This window comes from Mobula birostris, chromosome X (genome assembly GCF_030028105.1).
Source record: "Mobula birostris isolate sMobBir1 chromosome X, sMobBir1.hap1, whole genome shotgun sequence".
In the NCBI taxonomy this organism is placed as follows: domain Eukaryota; kingdom Metazoa; phylum Chordata; class Chondrichthyes; order Myliobatiformes; family Myliobatidae; genus Mobula; species Mobula birostris.
In genome coordinates this window covers 43,825,438-43,845,620 of record NC_092402.1, presented here as the reverse complement: position 1 = coordinate 43,845,620, position 20,183 = coordinate 43,825,438, and the positions used below count along the sequence as shown (strand labels likewise).

At 41.0% G+C, this 20,183-nt stretch overlaps 1 protein-coding gene across 1 annotated transcript in view; it reads left to right on the top strand.

Annotated features, from left to right (window-relative positions):
- Positions 1–20,183, top strand: part of LOC140191729 (uncharacterized) — a 106,164-nt gene that overhangs the window by 66,442 nt on the left and 19,539 nt on the right. Inside the window, exons 14-21 of the mRNA XM_072249422.1 lie at positions 3,550–3,621; positions 5,784–5,894; positions 9,337–9,384; positions 10,592–10,672; positions 10,761–10,802; positions 11,612–11,657; positions 15,800–15,849; positions 17,639–17,767. Of these exons, the coding sequence (XP_072105523.1) occupies positions 3,550–3,621; positions 5,784–5,894; positions 9,337–9,384; positions 10,592–10,672; positions 10,761–10,802; positions 11,612–11,657; positions 15,800–15,849; positions 17,639–17,767 (579 nt within the window). The remainder of the gene's footprint in view (positions 1–3,549; positions 3,622–5,783; positions 5,895–9,336; positions 9,385–10,591; positions 10,673–10,760; positions 10,803–11,611; positions 11,658–15,799; positions 15,850–17,638; positions 17,768–20,183) is intronic.

Genomic DNA, 20,183 nt, shown 5'->3' with positions numbered 1-20,183 from the left:
GCATGCACAATCTAAAAAAAATACTGTATTCACGCCAACAGCGCCTCTCAAGTTCCTACACCATTCAGGGTGAGGACAGCAGGCACATAGAAACTCCAGCACCTGCCAGTTCCCCTCCAGCTCACACACAATTCAGTCTTGGACATATATACAGTAGCTGTTCCTTCATCATCAAGGAACATCTCTGTACCACTGGAACTCTTTATTCAACAGTACCATAGACCACAGTTCAAGAAGATGGCTTCCAACATCTTTTAGAGAGCACTTAGGGATGGCCAATTGATCCTGATCTTTCTGATAATACACATGCCATGATCAGTAAAAGTAACGATTAAGTCATTTAAAATAAAATCAATACCATTTCAGGACATTAATTTGGAAACTTGTAAGTCACCTTATAGCTGCCTATCTCCCTTACAACTGTTCTTCTATATTGAAATGAACTGCATCAACTTCTCATCAAGATCTGGATAAATGAAGACGTACCAGCAGACTTTAGAGACTCAGCATTCAGTGCCATCTACAAGAGGAAATGCGATCGATCCGAATGTGGAAACTATCATGAAATTTCCCTGTTAGCAACAGCAGGAAAGATCCTCACCCACATTATGAACAACCAGCTCAAGCCTTTAGCCGAGAAGATTCTTCCGGGGACACAAGCCGGTTTTAGACCACCACGTGGAGCAATCGACATAAATCTTCACAATGCGACATACAAGAAAAATGTCGTGAACAACTTCAACCTTTGTACATGGCATTCATCGACCTCACCAAAGCCTTTGACTCGGTATCAAGGGAACTCCTATGGGATGTCCTATCCACCTACGGATGCCTGATAAGTACATTTGAATCCTGAGACTCCTCCACGATGGCATGCTTGCCACAGTCATGGTCAGTAACAGTATCTGTGAGCCTTTTCAAGTTAGATCAGGAGTAAAATAGGGATGCGTGATTGCCCCAACTTTGTTCACCATCTTCATTGCAACATTCGTCCACATCATCAAGGATGACCTACCCCCAGGAATCAAAATTGTCTACAGAACAGATGGCAGACTTTTCAATCTGGCCCGTCTCAAGTCCAAAAACAAGACAGCCACGAGTTCCAATACGCAGATGACAACAGTGTTGCAGCTCTTTCAGAAAACCACCTACAACAGAGTCTGACTGCCTTCAACCGTGCATACTCGAAACTTAGACTTACTATCAATTCCAAGAAGACTCAGATCATTTTCCAACCGTCACCAACTGAGACAAATCGGATAGAACCATCAATTCAACTTGGCGAAACAACCCTGGAAAACGTGGACCACTTTCCGTATCTTGGAAGTCACCTCTCCTCCAATGTCGACCTTAATGATGAGATCCAACATCATCTTAAATGCGCTGGAACAGCTTTTGGATGTCTCCGAACAAGTCTTCCAAACAGACACCAAAATGTTAGTGTACAAAGCAGTGGTGATCTCAACGCTCCTGTATGCATCAGAAACCTGGACAACATACTGACAACATCTGAAGGCACTTGAAAAGTTCCATCAACGCTGTCTTCGAAACATCTTAAATATCAGCTGGGAAGATAGAAGGACCAATGTCAGCTTGCTAAATGAAGCAAAAACAACAAGCATTGAAGCCTACGTCATCAAGAACCAACTAAGATGGAGCGGTCATGTTGTTCGGATGAAAGACGAACGTCTGCTGAAATAAATCTTCTACTCCCAGCTTAAAGAAGACAAACGTAAAAGAGGTGGACAACAGAAGAGATTCAAAGACGTCTTAAAAGCCAACATGAAGAAATGTGACATCGACATCAACAATTGGGAAACCAATGCCAAGGACCGGAAACTCTGGCAAACCATCATCCGAGAAGGAACAGCAACTTTCGAAGCCAACAGATGTGCAGAATTAGAAGGAAAGAGAGGAAAATGGAAAGAGAGGCAGCAACAACCAAAGCCCAATCTGCCATCTGGAACTACCTGTCCTGAATGCAGAAGAACTTTCAAAGCCAAGATTGGACTCAAAAGCCAGTTGAGAGCCCATAAACAGATCAACGGAACGAAGACCATCATCCTCAACCTCGAAGAATAGCCACGAAGACGACGACTGGGTTTAATCTGGCACACATTCAGCAGCCAGGCAGGGCTGGGCAACTGAGGACAGTTAAGCATTGGACAGCAGCTGGAAAAACTCCAGAAAACACCGGTCAGGAAGTTTGGGACTTTTACTCATGTGCAAACTCCCTGACATTAGTGAGGGGGGAGCAGCAGCAAATCCACACGGAAGTGTTGATATTTCTCGGGAAATTCTGGGCCAAGCTCACAGATGGAGAACGGTTATTTTGTTTGTTGTGGAGCTGATGTCAGAACCCCATCAACTGAGGAGAAAGGTTGGGAAGATATACATTTTTACAGAGATTTTCCAAAGCAGGAATGCTTTGTCAAAGGCAGACATTAAAAATCAGAATCAGGTTTATTATTACTGACATAAGTCATGAAATTTTAAAATTGACTATAAGTTACAAAGAGAAATATAAAAAATAAGTAGTAAAAAAGTGAGCAAAATAGTGAGGTAAGTATTCCTAAGAACATAAGAAATAGGAGCAGGAGTCTGCCATCTGGCCCACCGAGCCTGCTCCGTCATTCAATAAGATCATGGCTGACTTGGCCATGGACTCATCTCCACCTACCTGCCTTTTCCCATAATCCTTAACTCCCCTACTATGCAAAAATCAATCCAACCTTGTCTAAAATATATTTACTGAGGTTCATGGACTGTTCAGAATCAGAACCTGATGGCGGAAGGGAAGAAATTGATCCTAAAACATAGTGTGTGTATCTTCAGACTCCTGCACTTCACTCATTTCAGTTTAATAACATCTTTCCTTTAGCAGGGAGACCAAAAACTGAACACAACAGTGCACTCTAACTAGTGTCCTGTACAACTGTACCATCACCTCTGAAATTGGATACTCAACACCCAGACTTGTGAAGGCCAGCATGCCAAAAGGCTTCTACACCGCCCTGTCTAAAATAGAACTGAATTACACATGACAACAAAATGCATGGATCATTTTAATGTGCAGAGACCCAGAAAGATTTTGCCCCGACCCAGGAATACAAATATATTATTTAATCACTGGAACTTGTTCTCTCATTCTGTGAGATCTACATCCTATATTCATACACATTCCTATGCTCAATATCACTTAATCACTTTGGTTAACAAAAGTCTAGCATCCGCAAATGTAAAACTAAGAATTGGCCAAGAATCAATTGTTGATTTTGAAAGCTTCAAATGTCTGCCATCTTGAAGAAGTGGAGAAATTTTTTTGAAGTTCCTTCCTAAAAAATACTTTGGCTTGAATTTTTAAACTTTTTACTCTGGTCCTCGATTCCCTAACCAACAAATTAGCATCTCCCTACCTCCACAGTCAGTTTCCCTTGAATACCTTGAAGAATTTCAAACAAGTCCCTCAATCTTCTAAATCCCAGGTAATCTAGCCTTGTTTATTTAATGCATGATGATTCATAATCTCATTTTGCCTCTCAAATATAGGGAGTCCCTGGAATGCCTGGTCCTCCAGGTCTGCCAGGTTTGCCAGGCTTCATTGGAGAACAAGGAAAGCCGGTCAGTATTACAAGTTTTAAAAATGTGTAATTGTTATTTAATTTTTGTGCTCTGACTTCAAGCTCGATCTTCTAAATGCATGTGTCAAGTGAAAAGATGGTGGTCCCTTAGCTTGTAACGTGATTTACAACGCTAGACCAGCTTCAGAAGTAGAAAGGACTGTGATATTGTTTTAACTAGCTACAACCTGAAATGCTACCACGTTCCACCAGTCTGTTTCATTGGTCTAATGCTACCACTACGAGACAGGGCAGAGAGTTCTTATGTTGGAGTTAAACTTTGTCCCAGATCACTAGCATTCACAAGCTAATAGCTGCATGTTGGAACTTGTTTCTTAAATCTGAAGTAGCTCACAATTCTGACAAAATTGCAAGTACAACACAAATGACAAAAGATGAACTTTAACCCGGGAGTGAGTGTTGACAATGCTACAATACATCTTTCTGTATAGGGGAAAGTGCTATTGATATACCATTGCACTGGTCAATTTACACTCAGTGACCACTTTATTAGGTACAGCTGTACACCTGCTCATTAATGCAAATACCTGAGCAGCCAATCGTGTGGCAGCAACTCAATGCATAAAAGCACACAGACATGGTCAAAAGGTTCAATTGTTGTTCCGACCAAACACCAGAATGGGGAAGAAATGTGATCTAAGTGACCTTGATTGTGGAATGATTGATGGTGCCAGACGGGGTGGTTTGAGTATCTCAGAAACTGCTGATCTCCTGGGATTTTCGCGCATAGCACTCTCCAGAGTTTTCAGATAATGGTGCAAAAAACAAAACAAAAAGACATCCAGTAAGTAGCAGTTCTGTGGGTGAAAACAGATTGCTCATGAAAGAGGTCAGAGGAAAATGGCCAGACTGATTCAAGCTGACAGGAAGGTGATTTTAACTCGCGTAGCTACCCATTACAACAGTGGTGTGCAGAAGAGCATCTCTGAATGAACAACACATTGAACCCTGAAGTGAACCCCTCTACAGCAGCAGATGACCATGAACATACACTCAGTGGCCACTTAATTAGATATCTAATACGGCAAGTTTATATGGTGAATAAAGTTGATCCTTGATTATTGTCGCCATCACAATTTGCTCGTGAGGGTACAAAAATAGTTAAGATTTTAGAAAAAGTTTGGGTGCTCATATTACTGAACCCCTTATTCAGTTTGGAAATGAAACCTTGCAGATCCTGTCGTCTACTATTTTAATTCACTACAACATTTCGACTCTGATCCCTCTGTCCTTAACCTCCTGCACTATGACAATGAACTGAGTGGAAGCTCAGGCACACTCCAACTGGGCAATTTACAGTATTGCTTCAATAGCAACCAAAGACTAGTTTCTACTCTGGGATCTCTTAGGATATTGCATGCAACCACATTCAACTGCATGCATTTGGAGATAGTGGTGAGTCTTTGTCCAAATTGTGAAGCCAATGGGAGGACTGGCAACTCCCAGTCTGTGCAGAAGTCGATGGTGTGTTGGTCAGGGTGAGACATGCAACAAAAAAAACAACATTCAACATTTATAAAGAATGAAGAATTACATAAAAATAAAGTTAGAGGATAAAGTACAGATATGGAATAAAATATGCATGAATACATACTGTAAATGCCAGAATTATAAAAAGTGGTTTAAAATGTTTACAGTGCAGTGACTGAGGTCAGAGATGGGGACAGAAAGGTTGATCAGATTAACTGCCTGGGGGAAGCAACTTGTAAAATGACGTGAAGTTTTTTTGTTTTAATAGCCATATAGTGATTTCTAGAAGGGAGCTTTAGGAGAACGCAATTTGCATGGTGGATAGTGTCTTCAATGATTTTCCCTCCCCACTTCTTTGTCCTGGACACGTACAAGTCCTGAAGTCAAGGTAGACTGCAGCCAATGACCTTTTCTGCTGGTGTGACAGTTTGCTGTGATTTTCGTTTATAGAGAGGGAAACTTGTCCTAACATTAACAGTCTAATTTTTTTTTCCGACTGGGATTTATAGGCTTAAAGAGCAGTCTTGGCCACTGTAAATACTTAAAGAATTTAAAAATGAGTTGATAAATGTCTGTCTGTGGATCACTTTAGCGAGCTGTGTTACTCTGCTATTTATTACACACCATAACTATGTTTCTTTGCTCCTTATGTTTCCGTGATCTGTGATACAGGGCGTCTGTAAGCAGAAATGTGACAGTCTACCAGGACCGCCAGGTCCCCCTGGACCTGTAGGCCCGCCTGGTCCAGTATTTCAGAAAGACGTTGACACTTCCTATCACCAGGTAAATGTTAACAGAATTGGGATTCTTTTCTGGAACTGTAACGTTTCCTTATTCACGAGTCCCACCCTGACAGATGAAATAAGAGTCTGTTTGCTTTGTAAGCTTTTATAATGTGGACACGAGGGATTCTGTCGATGCTGGAAATCCAGAGCAACACACACAAAAGTGCTGGAGGAACTCAGCAGATCAGGCAGCATCTATGGAGAGGACTAAAGGGTCGACGTTTCAGGCTAAGGTCCTTCATTGGGCCTGGAAAAGAAGGGGAAAGATATCAGCCGTGATCGAATGGTGGAGCGGGGGCTGAATGGCCTAATTCTGCTCCCATGGCTTAAATATTCAATTCATGTTAAACCTAAGTGGTATTGATAACAGTACCATCGTTAAAGAAGGATCTAGTTCTTTCCCGGTGTCAATAACAAATAAACTCTTCTCGGGCTTCCAGACAGGTACAGGTGTTGATTATAACCGACGTTTTGATGACCAACCCTGCCATCTTCATCATTAAGTTCCTACCCTGTCCTAGAATACAAATCACCAAAAATGTTGAAACGAAATCCAATTGAAGTACACTTCATTAAAAATTGATAAGGCAATGTATCTTCTCTATTAAGTTCTATTAGAAATCTATTTTTATGTATCTCTGAGTAATTCTACTGTAATGATGTTCCACATAAGAAGCTGACGTGAACCCAAACACACTGAAGGGAGCAACTGGCCTTTCTGGGAAACTAGTAAAAGATCAATCAACCACATAATTGATTTTTTCCTTAACAATATTACACAGGTGTAAGACTATAATTAAGAATTTTCAATGGGTAAAAGCACAGTTTTATAAAGTCTGAAATGACTTCCAATTTCAGGAACAGCTCAAGGATGAACACCTCAGGGAAACGGATTGTAGACATGCTTGATACAAGAGATGGTCCTCCTGATCATTGAGCCCATCTGCCTGGAAAAGAGATATTGATTCCAATCACAGTTCAAAGTTCAAAGTAAATTTATTATCAATGTAGATAAACCATACACTATCCTAAGATTTATTTTCTTGTGGGCATTCACAGTAGCTACAAAGAAACATGACAGAATCAATGAAAAACTGCTCATAAGTGAAGGCGGACAATCAGTTCCTAGTACTTGACCCATAGCCTTGTGGGTTATAGTATATCAATTGCTAAGAGTTATTTTAGTCAGTTCCCTTCAATATTACCCAGGGAAGCAAGACGTTCCTTGATTTACGGAAGGGATGCAATCCTGAAAAATGTTTCACTTAGCAAACTTTTATAAATTGAAAGGGTGGTGAAATGCAGTATGTGTATTTTGCTGCAGTGTGTTCTCATGGCAGAGGATGATACATTATTTGATATAGCTTCATAAATCAAAAGTACAGACCCCAAGGAATCCATGACACTTTAACAAAATTCTGTAAATTGAAATTTCATAAACTGAGATTTTTTTTCTACAAGGGAAGGAGAATTAACTCAGGAAATAATTGTATAGTCTTCAGACCATGTGCACTACAGCCTTCTGGACTCAATACTTTGTTCAATAAGTCCAGTTGGTGATTATATTTTCACTTTTTAGACCTTGCCTGAAACCATTTTTTATTTCTTTATTGTCTCAGTGCCCCACCCACCTTTCAATTTGTATCATTATCCTTAACACTTAATCTCTCCTGTCCTCCTCTCTTTATGTAGGCTGTCCCTCTTGTACTTTCCTCCCATCCACACACCGTGAATCTTTGCCAAATCTAACAAAAGGTGAACATTCACAACTCCATTTCTCTCTCCATAGTGACCTGCTGAGGCTTTCGCACATCTCCTAGTTCTGTTTCAGGTTTGCAGCATCTGCAGCATTTTATTCTCATACGGAAGATCAACCTTTGTCCTGACTTTGAGTTGTTTCCCTTATCTGAAAGCACTGGACCAGGTTGGACTTGACCTTGACCCGAAGCACCTGTTTGCCTTTAGCCACACTTTCCCTTCAGTCGGCTCATGGCTCCAGAATTCCTGTCTCTCTCACTTGATGACCAAACAATGAAAGCCAGCTGGCCCACATATGGAGCAATCTAACATTTCTGAAACCTACAGAAACTAAAGTTATTGGAAATATGGGGGGCATAGATAGAGTCAACTGTGCAATCTTTTTTCTAGGGTTGGGGAATCAAGAACTAGAGGACATAGGTTTAAGGTAAAAGGCGAGAGATTTAACAGGAACCTAAGGGAACCTTTTTGCATCCAGAAGGTGGTCAGTATATCGAATCAGCTGCCAGATGAAGTGGTTTAAGCAAATACATTAACAACATTTAAATAATACGTGGATAGGAAAGCATTAGAGGGATATGGCCAAATGCAGGCAAATAGAACTAGTTTAGATTGGACCAGTTTCTGCTACCTTTGTCTGTAAAAACCCTCTCTAATTTTTGATAATCCTGCATGCTTTTTACTAGATTACCATAAGTCAATAAAGCTATTAGACATTGGAGCAGAATTAGGCCATTCATCTCATTGAGTCTGCTTCACCATTCCATCATGACTGATTATCTCTCTCAACCCCATTCTCCTGCCTTCTCCCCATAACATTTGATGCCCTTACTAATCAAGAACCTGTCAACCTCTGCTTTAAATATACCCAATGACTTGGCCACCACGGGGGTCAGTGACAATGAATTCCACAGATTTGCCACCCTCTGGCTAAAGAAATTCCTTCTTATCTCTGTTCTAAAGGGACATCCCTCTATTCTGAATCTGTGCCTTCTGGTCCTAGACTCGCCCACTATAGGAAACATCCTCTCCACATCCATTTACTTTTGCTAGGCCTTACTCTTCTAGTACATAGGACAGATGACACAGGAACAAATGCTTTAGCCCACGTTGTTTGCACCAACCATGATGTCAAATTAATTTAGCTCTTTTTTTGTCATTTTCTTGGTCCTCCTTTGCAAAGTCTTAAATTTCCCCAAATCTTTAGCCTTGCTGCTTATCCTGAAAATATTATAAGCTATTTTCTTTGATCTAATACTGGCTTTAACTTCTCTTGTTGGCTACAGTTGAGCCACATTTGCTTTTCTGATTTAGTACTTTATTGGGTAGATAGACTGGCCATAATGGGCCAAATGGTCTTGTTCTGTATTCTATAATTCCAGACAAGCAATAGTATGCTTCAAAATCAATTCCCATTCAGAACAACCTGCAAAGTTTTGCTTTGAATGACCTGATCTGAGGGCTTATTTAAACATTAATTTTCTCAGAATAAGTAGTCATGTACAATAATTTAAAGGCAATGCAGGAGTTAAAGAACTGATAGTGCTTTTTCAAAAAAGGGAAATTTTGAGGTGTTAAAAAGGGGATTGATAATTCAAGAGTTGGTTAGTGTGTGGTACATTCCAAGAAGAACAACTCATCTTGTGTTTTCAAAATGTTTTGCTAATTTTTTGTACAAACAGGGTCCTCCAGGAATGAAGGGAGAGAAGGGAGACCCTTGCACTACCAGTGTAAGTCAAATCATAAAAAATACAATAACACATACAGTATGAAATTGTAGATCATATAGTCCTTTGAGAGAGCTCCAACAAGATGGAATATAACATATCTCAATCTCCACATTTCTTTTTTCTCCAAATTCCAAGTCTGTCCATATTAGTTTGAAACTACTCAGTGCCGAGCATGCTGGGGAAAAGAATTCTTCGGAGTGAAAGAGATTTCGCATGACCTTGGTCGAAATGTCCAACTATGCACCTTGAGGCCATGCTCCCTAGTTCCAGACTTTGCTCCTAAGGGAAACAGTATCTCAGACTTGATCTTGCTGAACCTCTTCAGCATACTACAATTAGACTAGCATTCATTCTAAGTATGTACTAGGGAATGCAGGAGACTAATTAACAAAAAAGGGACTTTGGAATTTCAAAACTCTGTTAGGAATGAAGGAAAGTAATTCAGAGTTTAAGGTCCTGGGGTATTACTTGCAAAGCGTCGGTGACCCGGGTTCAATTTCTGCCACTCTGTGAGGAGTTTGTATGTTCTCACTGTGACGCGTGGCTTTCCTCCGGGAGCTCTGGTTTCCTCCCACAGTCCAAAGACATACGGGTTAGTAAGTTCATTGGTCACATTGATGTAATTAGGTTGTGTGGGCTTGTTGGGCTGGAAGAGCTTGTTACCGTGCTGTATCTGTAAATAAAAATACTATAAATTCCCTCAGACAGACACAAGCCCACTTACGTGCATACTTCTTTCTCACACGTACACAAGCACTCATGCTCACATGTTCTCTCTCACAGTCGCTCTCTCTCTCTCACACACACACACACACACACACACACACACACACACACAGCCCTAGAAAAACACAAGGAAACTAATTAATTTGAAGCTGTAGAATAAACTATTTTATCACCTGTGGTAGGTTCAAATATTTAGCTCCATACATTATGTCCACATAACCAGTCAAGGAAAGGGTTAACAATCCTGAAATCTCTGTAGTTCAGGGACAGAGACAAATCTGATTCTAAGCATAGGCTGCTCTGATTCATGGAGAATATTATATCAATGTTGAAGGACTGCATCTTGCCAGACTTCAACTGGCAGTATTGTATCAATACAGGACGATGAAAAATCATTAGTTTTCAGGCACACTGATTTTAAAGTTCAAAACTGAAATTGTTTTCTTCAAAAAATTTTAACACTTTTCATGTATTATTCCAGGGTGTTCCAGGCACACCAGGTATTCCTGGCATTCCAGGACCTCCAGGCCCACCAGGAATTCCAGGATCATTCTACTATAACGTAGGCCCATTCAGCCATTCAATCATTTTCATACAGAATTTCTTTACTGTTTGACTTAAGTTTGTTTTTTTTTTGTTATTATTTGCAGAGAATTTTCCCGGTCCCTCCAAGACCTCACTGCAAAATGCCAGTAAGTATTATTTTTGTTACAAGAAAAAGCAATTTTTTTTTATCATATTCAAACTTTGGGAAGATTTTCCCTTCCACAGTGTATCTGCCTCACAAACTCTCATCATCCTTCACACTCACTGACTGGCATTACTTTCTCTCCAGCTCCTGTGGATATTGGTGGTTCATTACAAATTGGTTTCTGAATTAGACCATCTGGAGCCTGAGCAAGAAAGGAAAGGCTCTAATTTGTCCAATTTGAACGGTGATGAACACCCAGTATTGACAAAAGGTGGCGAGAAGGTGGGATAGATCAACGCACATCCTTACACAATCTCTAGGTGTGTTTGGATGCCAGATTACTTTTGAAAGGCTGTCATTGGTATTAGGCGGGGAATGCGTACACGACAAATTGCAACAAACAGTAAGTAAGTTATAGTAAACCCCTGGGGCTAAACAATAAACTGAAGTTGCAAAGGCGTCTATCTGACTTTAGCTCTTATCCTTTGATGCTAACATACTTTCTGGCCAACATACCTTCTCTCAAGATACTTACATTAGCAAACAGTACACTGTACATTGATTTTGTGTCTCGCGCAGACTAATGACTACATTTGATAGTCCAAGATGAAAGTGTGAAATGGAGGCTTTGTTCTCTCTCACTCCTTTGATAGATTGTTTGTGCCTCAATGCAACATGACCTGGGAATAGATCACAACAAAGGCTAACACCTTCAGCAAATGACACTGTAGTTTCTTTCTTGTGGTCATTCATCATTGTGTCACCCATGGCAATGTCACGCTGAATGATCTGATGTGGTTCTTCCACCAGGTGAATCATGAACAGCAAGGCGACCTTCATAGCTCCAGGCACCCAGGTACTTTTACCTATTGCTGGAATACTTTTCAACCAAACCCAAAAATATATCAAGATTACAGCTTTTATATATTTCATGTATTTTGTCCCACAAGCATTTTACCATACTTCAACCCACACTTCTTCCAAATTTATTTTTCATGCCTTCAATAACCAACCTCATTTTTAAATTAGGGCAACACACAAAAAAAGTGCTGGAGGAACTAAGAAAGTCAGGCAGCATCTATGGAGCTAAATAAACAGTCAACATTTCGGGCTAGAGGAGTGGAAACGAAAGGGACAGAAGTGGGAGGAAGGGAAGGAGTACAAGCCGATAAGGAGTAAAACCAGAAGAAGGGGAAGGTGGATGGGTGAAGGAGGGCAGGATGAAGTAAGAAATAGAGAGATGATAAGTGGAAGGGGTAAAGGGCTGAAGAAAACAGAAATGATAGGAGAAGACTGTGAGCCAGGGAAGATAGGGAAGGAGAAGAGGAACCAGAGGGACGTGATGGACAGGTAAGGAGAAGCGGAGTGAGAGTGAAACCAAAATGGGGAATGGAAGAAGAGAGAAGGGAGAGGGGGAAGTAATTACCGGAAGTTAAGGAAATCAATGTTCAAAACCTTCAGGTTGGAGGCTACACAGGCGGAATATGAGGAGTTTTCTTGTTTTCTGGAATTCTAGGTGGGTCTCTTTTGCTGCTGTACACTTTACAATACTTATTCAAAATTATTAGAAGTGATGTTGATGAAAAAGCTGACCGAACCAGTTATCGGTTCTTTAAATCATTTTAAAGAAGTAGTTTTGGTGTTTGTCGAGTAACTCGGTGATCAATTGGGCATTAAATATCCCTCTCTTAAGCAATAACTATCACCCAAAAACAATATAAAAACCACTATTTGACCTTCAGCATTAGGAAGTCATTTTGTAGGTATTATGTAACAATAAAGCAACTGGTGATTGAAAAGAATCCTTTAGTACTTCTAGCAGAGGTACAAATGATTAAAGTAATGATACAATCTAATATTATTTACTTTGATAATCTAAATGGGGTTCAGTTTATTTGAAGCTGGCTTCTGGGCAGAGATCCTTGTGAGACAGAGGCCTCAGCCTTATTTCGGTCAGCCAAGGTTTGGCGCCAAATGTCCCTCCTGGTGTCAAGAGGCCTCAGAATGTACTATGGGAATGGGCAAGGTACATTGTGAAGATTAAGTTGTCACTGCAGTGGGTAGGTTTCAAGATCTGATCCTGTTTCTCAAAACCACAAAAAAAATCAATACTTACCTTTGGATCCTTTCAGTATTCACCAATACTTGGCCCATTGCCTTCTAATTTAGGTGCCTGTCTGGATACTTCCTAAATGCTATGAAGGTACCTGCCTCCTTCACCCTGTACAATCCAAGTTCCAAACACACTAGGTGAAAATTTCTTCCTCAGATCCCCTCTCAATCTCTTGCCCGTTACCCTACACATTGGGTTGTTGCATTGGTTATTGTCAACAAATCAAACCCGGACTGTTTTCTCTGGCGTTTTGGAGGCTGAGGGAAGACCTGATAGAACAAGGGCAGCACGGTAGCCCAGCACTTTACAGCACCAGTGACCGGGGTTCAATTCCCACTGCTGTCTGTAAGGAGTTTCCCAGGATAGAAATGTCAAATGCCAGGAGGCATGCATTTGGGGTAAAGTTTAAAGGAGATATGTGGGATACGTTTTTTACACAGAGATTGGTGGATGCCTGAAACGTACTGTCAGGGGTGATAGTAGAGGCCGAGGTGATAGTAATATTTCAGAGGCATTCAGACAGGGATGTGAACATTCAGGGTATGGAGAGTTATGGATCATATGCAAGCAGATATATTTGCTTTAATTTAGAAGCATGGTTGGCAAGGCATTGTGGGTAAAAAGATCTGATCCTGGACTGTACTGTTCTACATTTTACACTCAGTGGAGGTACACTCAGAGATACCTCCTGTACTTAATGAAGTGGCCTCTCAGTGTGTGTTCATGGTCTTCTGCTGTTGTAGCCCATCCACTTCAAAGTTCAACATGTTGTATGATCAGAGAAGCTCTTCTGCACACCAGTGTTCTAACGCTTAGCATCTGAATTACTGTCGCCTTCCTGTCAGCTTGAACCAATCTGGTCATTCTCCTCTGACCTTTCTCATTAACAACCCGTTTCCACCCACAGAACATCCGCTCACTGGATGTTTTTCGTTTCGCGCACTGTTCTCTGTAAATTCTAGAGACTGTTGTACATGAAAATCCCAACAGGTCAACAGTTTCTGAGATACCAACAATCATTCCACGGTCAGTCGCTTAGATCATATTTCTTCCCCATTCTGATGTTTGGTCTGAACAACATCTGAACCTCTTGACCATATCTGCATGCTTTTATGCATTGAGTTGCTACCATGTGATTGGCTGATTAGATATTTGCATTAACGAGCAGGTGTACAGGTGTACCTAATAAAGTGGCCACTGAGTGTACATTCTATCTAAACCCATGGCTGCTAGTTTTAGTACCTCCATGGAAAAGCTTCCTATCTGCCATTATCTATGGCCATCATAATGTTATATGCTGCTATGACCATGCCCCACCCCCCAAGCTCCTCTACTAGAAGGAAAACAAACTGGTCTCACTGAAAGGCTCTACACCTGGCAACATCTTGGTGAGTCTCCACCGTAGCCACTCCAACACAATCACTTCCTTTCCATAGTGTGGTGACCAGAACTACATAGAATATTCCAGCTATAGGCTAACCAATGTTTAATAAATTTGTATCATGCTCTTATCTCCGGGCTAATTGCTTTATTATTGCAAGAAACAGAGAAGAAAATCTTGAATTTGAGAGTCATTCATGCAGATAATTTCAACCATAAGTACTTTGAGTTAGTACAAGGGAAAGCTAATGAAGGAGTGCAGAAGACAGAGGTACAGTTACAGAGAAAGTACAGTGCAGGTAGACAGAAAGGTGTAATAGCCATGACAAGATAGATTTTGAGGTCAACAGTTATATTTAATGTACAAGAGGTTCCTTCAAGAGTCTGATAACAGCAGGAAAGAAACTGTCCTTGAGCCTGCTGGTAGATGTTTTCAAGGTTTTACATCTTCTCCCCAATGGAAAGGGGAAGGCAAGAGAATGTCTGGGGTGGGATGGGTCTTTGATTATGTTGGCTGCTTTACCAAGGCAGCAAGGAATGTAGACAGAGTCCATGGAGGGGAGGCTGGCTTTCATGATGGACTGGGCAATGTGCATATCTCTCTGCAATTCCTTGCATTATTCCACTTGCCCTCTTAGCCATCTTATCAAAAGGTTTTGCCATCTTCAGGAATCGTTGGCCTTATACTTCAAGGTCCCCCTGCTTCTCCAAACTCCTAGGGCCCTACCACTTAAGTGTCCTTGCCTTACACTTATCAAAATTTGCCATTGCTCCACAGCCTAAGCCAATACTTCAACCCTTCCACCCACCAAAACATTGGTTATAAGAACTCAAATGCTGAGATAAATAACCAATACATAAATTTTAAGTTCTAGCAGGTGCCATATGAAAGTAATGGGCTCAGCAGAGAAAACTTCATTTTTGTATTGTAAAACAGTACAAAAATGAAGTTTTCTCTGCTGGGCCCATGACCATATTTGTTATGCGGGCAAGCATCTTTCTGAAAATATTCATGTGGGTGTCGATAAATGCAAATGCTGTGTTAAGAATAGCGTTTAATGAAATGTCATTTCTTTGATGTCTTCCTAGAGAACTTTTTATGTGATGACACTCAATCAGCAGTGTCACCATAAAATTTATTTTCTTGCAAGAATTTACAGGAAAATAAAGCAATGCAATAAAATTTACAAAGACCAATAAACAGTCAATGCGCAAAAGAAGACGAAAAATATAATGCTGAGAAGCAGTTGGAAATAGTCTTGAGAGTCTGTAGGTCATAGAATCAGTTCAGTGTTGAGGTAGGTGAAGTTATCCACACCATTTCAGGAGTTTAATAGTTTTAGGGTAATAATTTTCCTTAACCGGGTGGTGTGGTTTAGTGTACAATTAAAGTAATTTCCATAATCACCCAAACTATTCTGATATGGTATCTTAATAGAATTGGATGCAACAACCCATTTTATAATTTGCAGACATAGTTATACTCTATTGTGTCTCTTTTGCAGATTTCCAAGGTCACAAATTCAATGACGGTCTATCTGACGGCATCCTAAAGGTAAGCCAACAGAAATGGTCAATATCTAGGTTTAGGTTATCTTCATTGTAGAGCTGCAAACAAACTAAATTCATCCAGATTCCAGTGATCATAAAGGAGAAAAGCATCAAGCTGTGAGGTACTTCTTCATTTAATAACTGTAGAAATGCTGAAAAATGCAACAGGAACTCTAAGGCCTGTCTGCCTACATAATTTACTATGATGCTTCTTTTTTAATTTGTTACTGCAACATTAATAGTTTCATTATTGGCTTATTATTTATTGATATTTAGTGGCACTCAAACATTAGAGGTGTAAGACCGGCCTGCTTTCACTACTAGTTATTATTCTTGGAGGGGATCAAGGTTGTGAGGAGGCGGCAATGGTCCACGAACCTTTGCTTTCCTCCATGTGCTTTTAACACACCACAACGAAGAGTTTCATATTCTTCGGTGGAAAGTCCATTTACGGTGGATAACTGCCCTTCGGACGTTAGGATGGAGGTCTCTGGGAGGGTGCCAGTATCTGATTTCTAACACAGAAAGTTCTGAAGAGAGGCACTGTACCTCTCTGACATACTGAATTGACAAGGCTAATTTTGTATCAGTGTCTGCGCAGAAAAGTAGAACCCTGCAGAGCAATAACGCTTTAGTAACAAATAACCTGCTGGACGAACTCAATGGGTCGAGTAGCTTTTGTGGGAGGAAAGAAATTGTCAACCGTTCCACTTGAAACCCTGCATCAGAAATAATAATTAAACTTAATGTTCATAAAGAACCATTTTACCATCACCCTGGGGATATAGTTGTCACCAGCAAAACCAGCATTTATTGTCTACCCCTAGCTGCCCTTGAGAAAGTGGTGTAGAGCGATTGTCGTCTGGTGAAGGTAACCCCACAGCGTTGTTGGGAAGGAAGTTCCAGGATAAAGACCTAGCTGTAATGAAGGAACTGCAATAGATTTACAAGTTAGGATGTGTGTGAGTTAGTCCTGATGAAGGACCTTGGCCCGAAATTTCGACTTTTTTTTTCCTTTTCACAGATGCTGTTTGACCTGCTGAGTTCATGTAGCATTTTGTGTTTGTTACTCTGGATCTCCGGCATCTGCAGAATCTCTTGTGTTTCGGATGTGTTTGAGTTGGATGGGATCATCCAGGTTACAGTGTTCCCCCAAATCTGCTAGCTCTGTCTGTCTACATAGTAGAGTTCATGGATTTGGGGAGGGGGCAGTTTTAGAGTAGCCTTGGTTAGTGTGTTTTGTAGGTAGCACTCTCCTGAATGTTGTTGAGATTCTTAGACAGCGTCATTAGAAATGTACCTAGCCAGGTAATTGGAGAATATCCTATTCTGCTCTTGAAATGTGCTGTCTAGATGGTGAAGAGACTTTGGAGACTCAGAATGTAGGTCCATCACCTGTTGAGTTTGCAGCTGGAAGCTGTCAGTTCTGGTGGAAGTTTGGCAAGCACTGCTGGAGATTCAGATGTGGTAGACAGTGGACATAATCAGAGTTCAGGCAGTGCTGATGTCCTCATCAGAGCATAAATTCATTTTGAAGTATCATTCTTGAGTAATGATGAATTAGCCAAGGCCTTGGAGAGTGCTGACCAACCCCAGTACGGGGCATAGCCAGGGGGCAATACCTTCAAAGAGGGGAAGAGTGAGTATCCACAGGAAAAGAAGGCCTGACAAGCCTCAATTCGAAGCCTGATCCTTCGGCTCCAGTCAGAATGGCCACTCATTGTCTTTCTACAAGATAACAGCTCTGCCTATGGTGCTCCACAGTGAGCCTAATGCATTCTTTATTGTAACAGAGCCATGTATTTAAGAATCTCGAACTCATGCTGAAGGCTACTGCTCAGATGCCAGAAGGTTCTCTGGTCTACGTAAGAGAAGGAAATAAAGTCTTCATTCGATTGCTTAATGGTTGGAGCAAACTTTGTGTGAGTACCTGTTTATTCACAGAAACTATGCCAAGAAACAATGGACTGACATTTATATGGCACCTTCTGGAATTTAACAGTAACATGGACAATCCTGGGCATTACCAGTTGTCCCATCACTCCTGACATCATAGGTGAAAGGTTGCATACCTAACTTCTTTAACAAAATAAGTTGTAAAAGGTTGAGGACAGATTTTATAAAACAACTAAGTCTATTGTTTCATGACACAATGATGATATATTTATGATATAATGAATATATGCACGTTGGCCACTTTATTAGGTACACCTGTACACCTGCTATTTAATGCAAATATCTAATCAGCCAATCATGTGGCGGCAACTCAATGCATAAAAGCATGCAGAGGTTTCGTTGTTTTTCAAACCGAACAGAATGACATCCCATACACCATCAATCTACAGGCCATAATACTCAAAGGCTTGGGCTATATTTTTTTACTGATATTGTAGTTATATGTACTTTGTGCTGTGTATGACTGTTGGTAATGTGTTTTGCTCCTTGGCCCTGGAAGAATGGCTATTTTGTTTGGTTGCATTCATGTGTATGGTTGAATGACAATTAAACTTGAACTTGAACTTGATTTAGTAAGGGCATCAAAGGTTACAAGGAGAAGGCAGGTGAACAGAGTTGTGAGGGGAAATAAATCAATCATGATGGAATAGCAGAGCAGACTGGATGGGCAGAATGGCCTAATTCTGCTTCTGTGTCACTACAGTGAAATAATAGGTTCCATCACAGAACGGAATCATAAATGGATTAATATAATGAATGTAGTGAAAGTGGTTTCACTAAGAAGAGAGACAGTAAACAAAAGGCAAAAGAATACTGGGGTAGGAGAAAAATGAGATGATTTTATACTTACATTGTATGTTATTATAGTCTGGAATATAATGGTAGAAATTGTTGGGGGAATGACCTAACAGAGGACGGTCACAGCAGTCAGGTCTCTGGCACTGAGAATGGCTCTGTGGCTCAGAAGGGAAGTGGGGAAAAGAGGCTAACTGTAGTGCTAGGGGATTCAATGGCTCGGGGAACAGACAGAAGGTTCTGTGGATGAGATTGAGATTCATGAATGGTATGTTGCCTCACACGTGCCAGGGTCAGGGGCATCTCAGATTGAATCCATAGCATTCTTAGGTGACAGGCTGAACAATGGGAGGGTGTGATCCACACCGGTACCATTGACATGGGTAGGAAGGTCCAGCAAAATGTGTTCGGGGAGTTAGGTGCTGAGGTACAGGACAGGACCTCCAGGGTTGCAATCTCAGGATTGCTACCCTTGCCTCGTGCTAGTGAGGCCAGAAGAACAAAGATAATACAGTTCAACATGTAGCTAAAGAGATGATGTAGAAAGGAGGGCTTCGGAGTTTTGGATTATTGGGTTCTCTTCCAGGGAAGGTGGGGCCTGTACAGATGGGACTATTTCCACCTGACATGGAAGAGGACTAATATCCTTGCAGGAAGGTTTTCTAGTGTTGCACAGGGTGGGGGGAGAGAGCGGGGTGGGGTGGGTGTGGTGTTAAACTAGAGTTGCAGGGGGATGGGAACAAGAGCAGATGCTGGAATGGTTGTGGGAAAAGGTGTTGATAAGCCTGCATACAAAGACAGGAATTGAAAGGTTAAGCTTTCGCTTGAATGTGGGACTAATGTTGCGAGTTGTGTATACTTCAATACAAGGAATATTGTAGGAAAGGCCGATAAGCTTAAAGCATGGATCAACATGTGGATTTATGGCACTGTAGCCTTGTAGTGAGACTTGCTTGCAGAAGGGGCAGGACTGGCAGCTCAATGTTCCAGGGTTCTGTTATTTTAGAAATGATAGAGTGGGGGGGATTAAAGGGGGAGGGGTAGCATTACTAGTCAGGGAAAATGTCACGGCAGTGCTCAGCCAGGACAGACTGGAGAGCTCGTCTATTGAGGCTGTATCGGTGGAACTGAGGAATAAGAAAGGCTTGACTACGCTAATGAAATTATATTGTAGACCACCTAGTAGTCGGTGGGATTTAGAAGAGCAAATTTGTAGAAAGGTCACAAACTGTTGCAAGAATCATAAGGTTGTAATAGAAGTGATTTTAACTTCCCACATATTGTTTGCGACTCCCACACTGTAAAAGAGCTGGTTGGTATAGAGTTTGTCAAATGTGTTCAGGAAAGTTTCCTTAATCAGTATAGAGTTCCCAACTAAAGATAATATATTACTGGATCTCCTATTCAGAAATGAGACAGGGTAAGTGACAGAAGTGTGTATATGGGAACACTTTGCATCTAGTGATCATAATGCCATTAGCTTCAAGATAATTATGGAGAGGGTTGTAACTGGTCTCAGTTTGAGATTCTAAATGGGAGAAAAGGCAATTTTGCTAGTAAGTGTGGATTGGGACAGGTTGCTTTCTG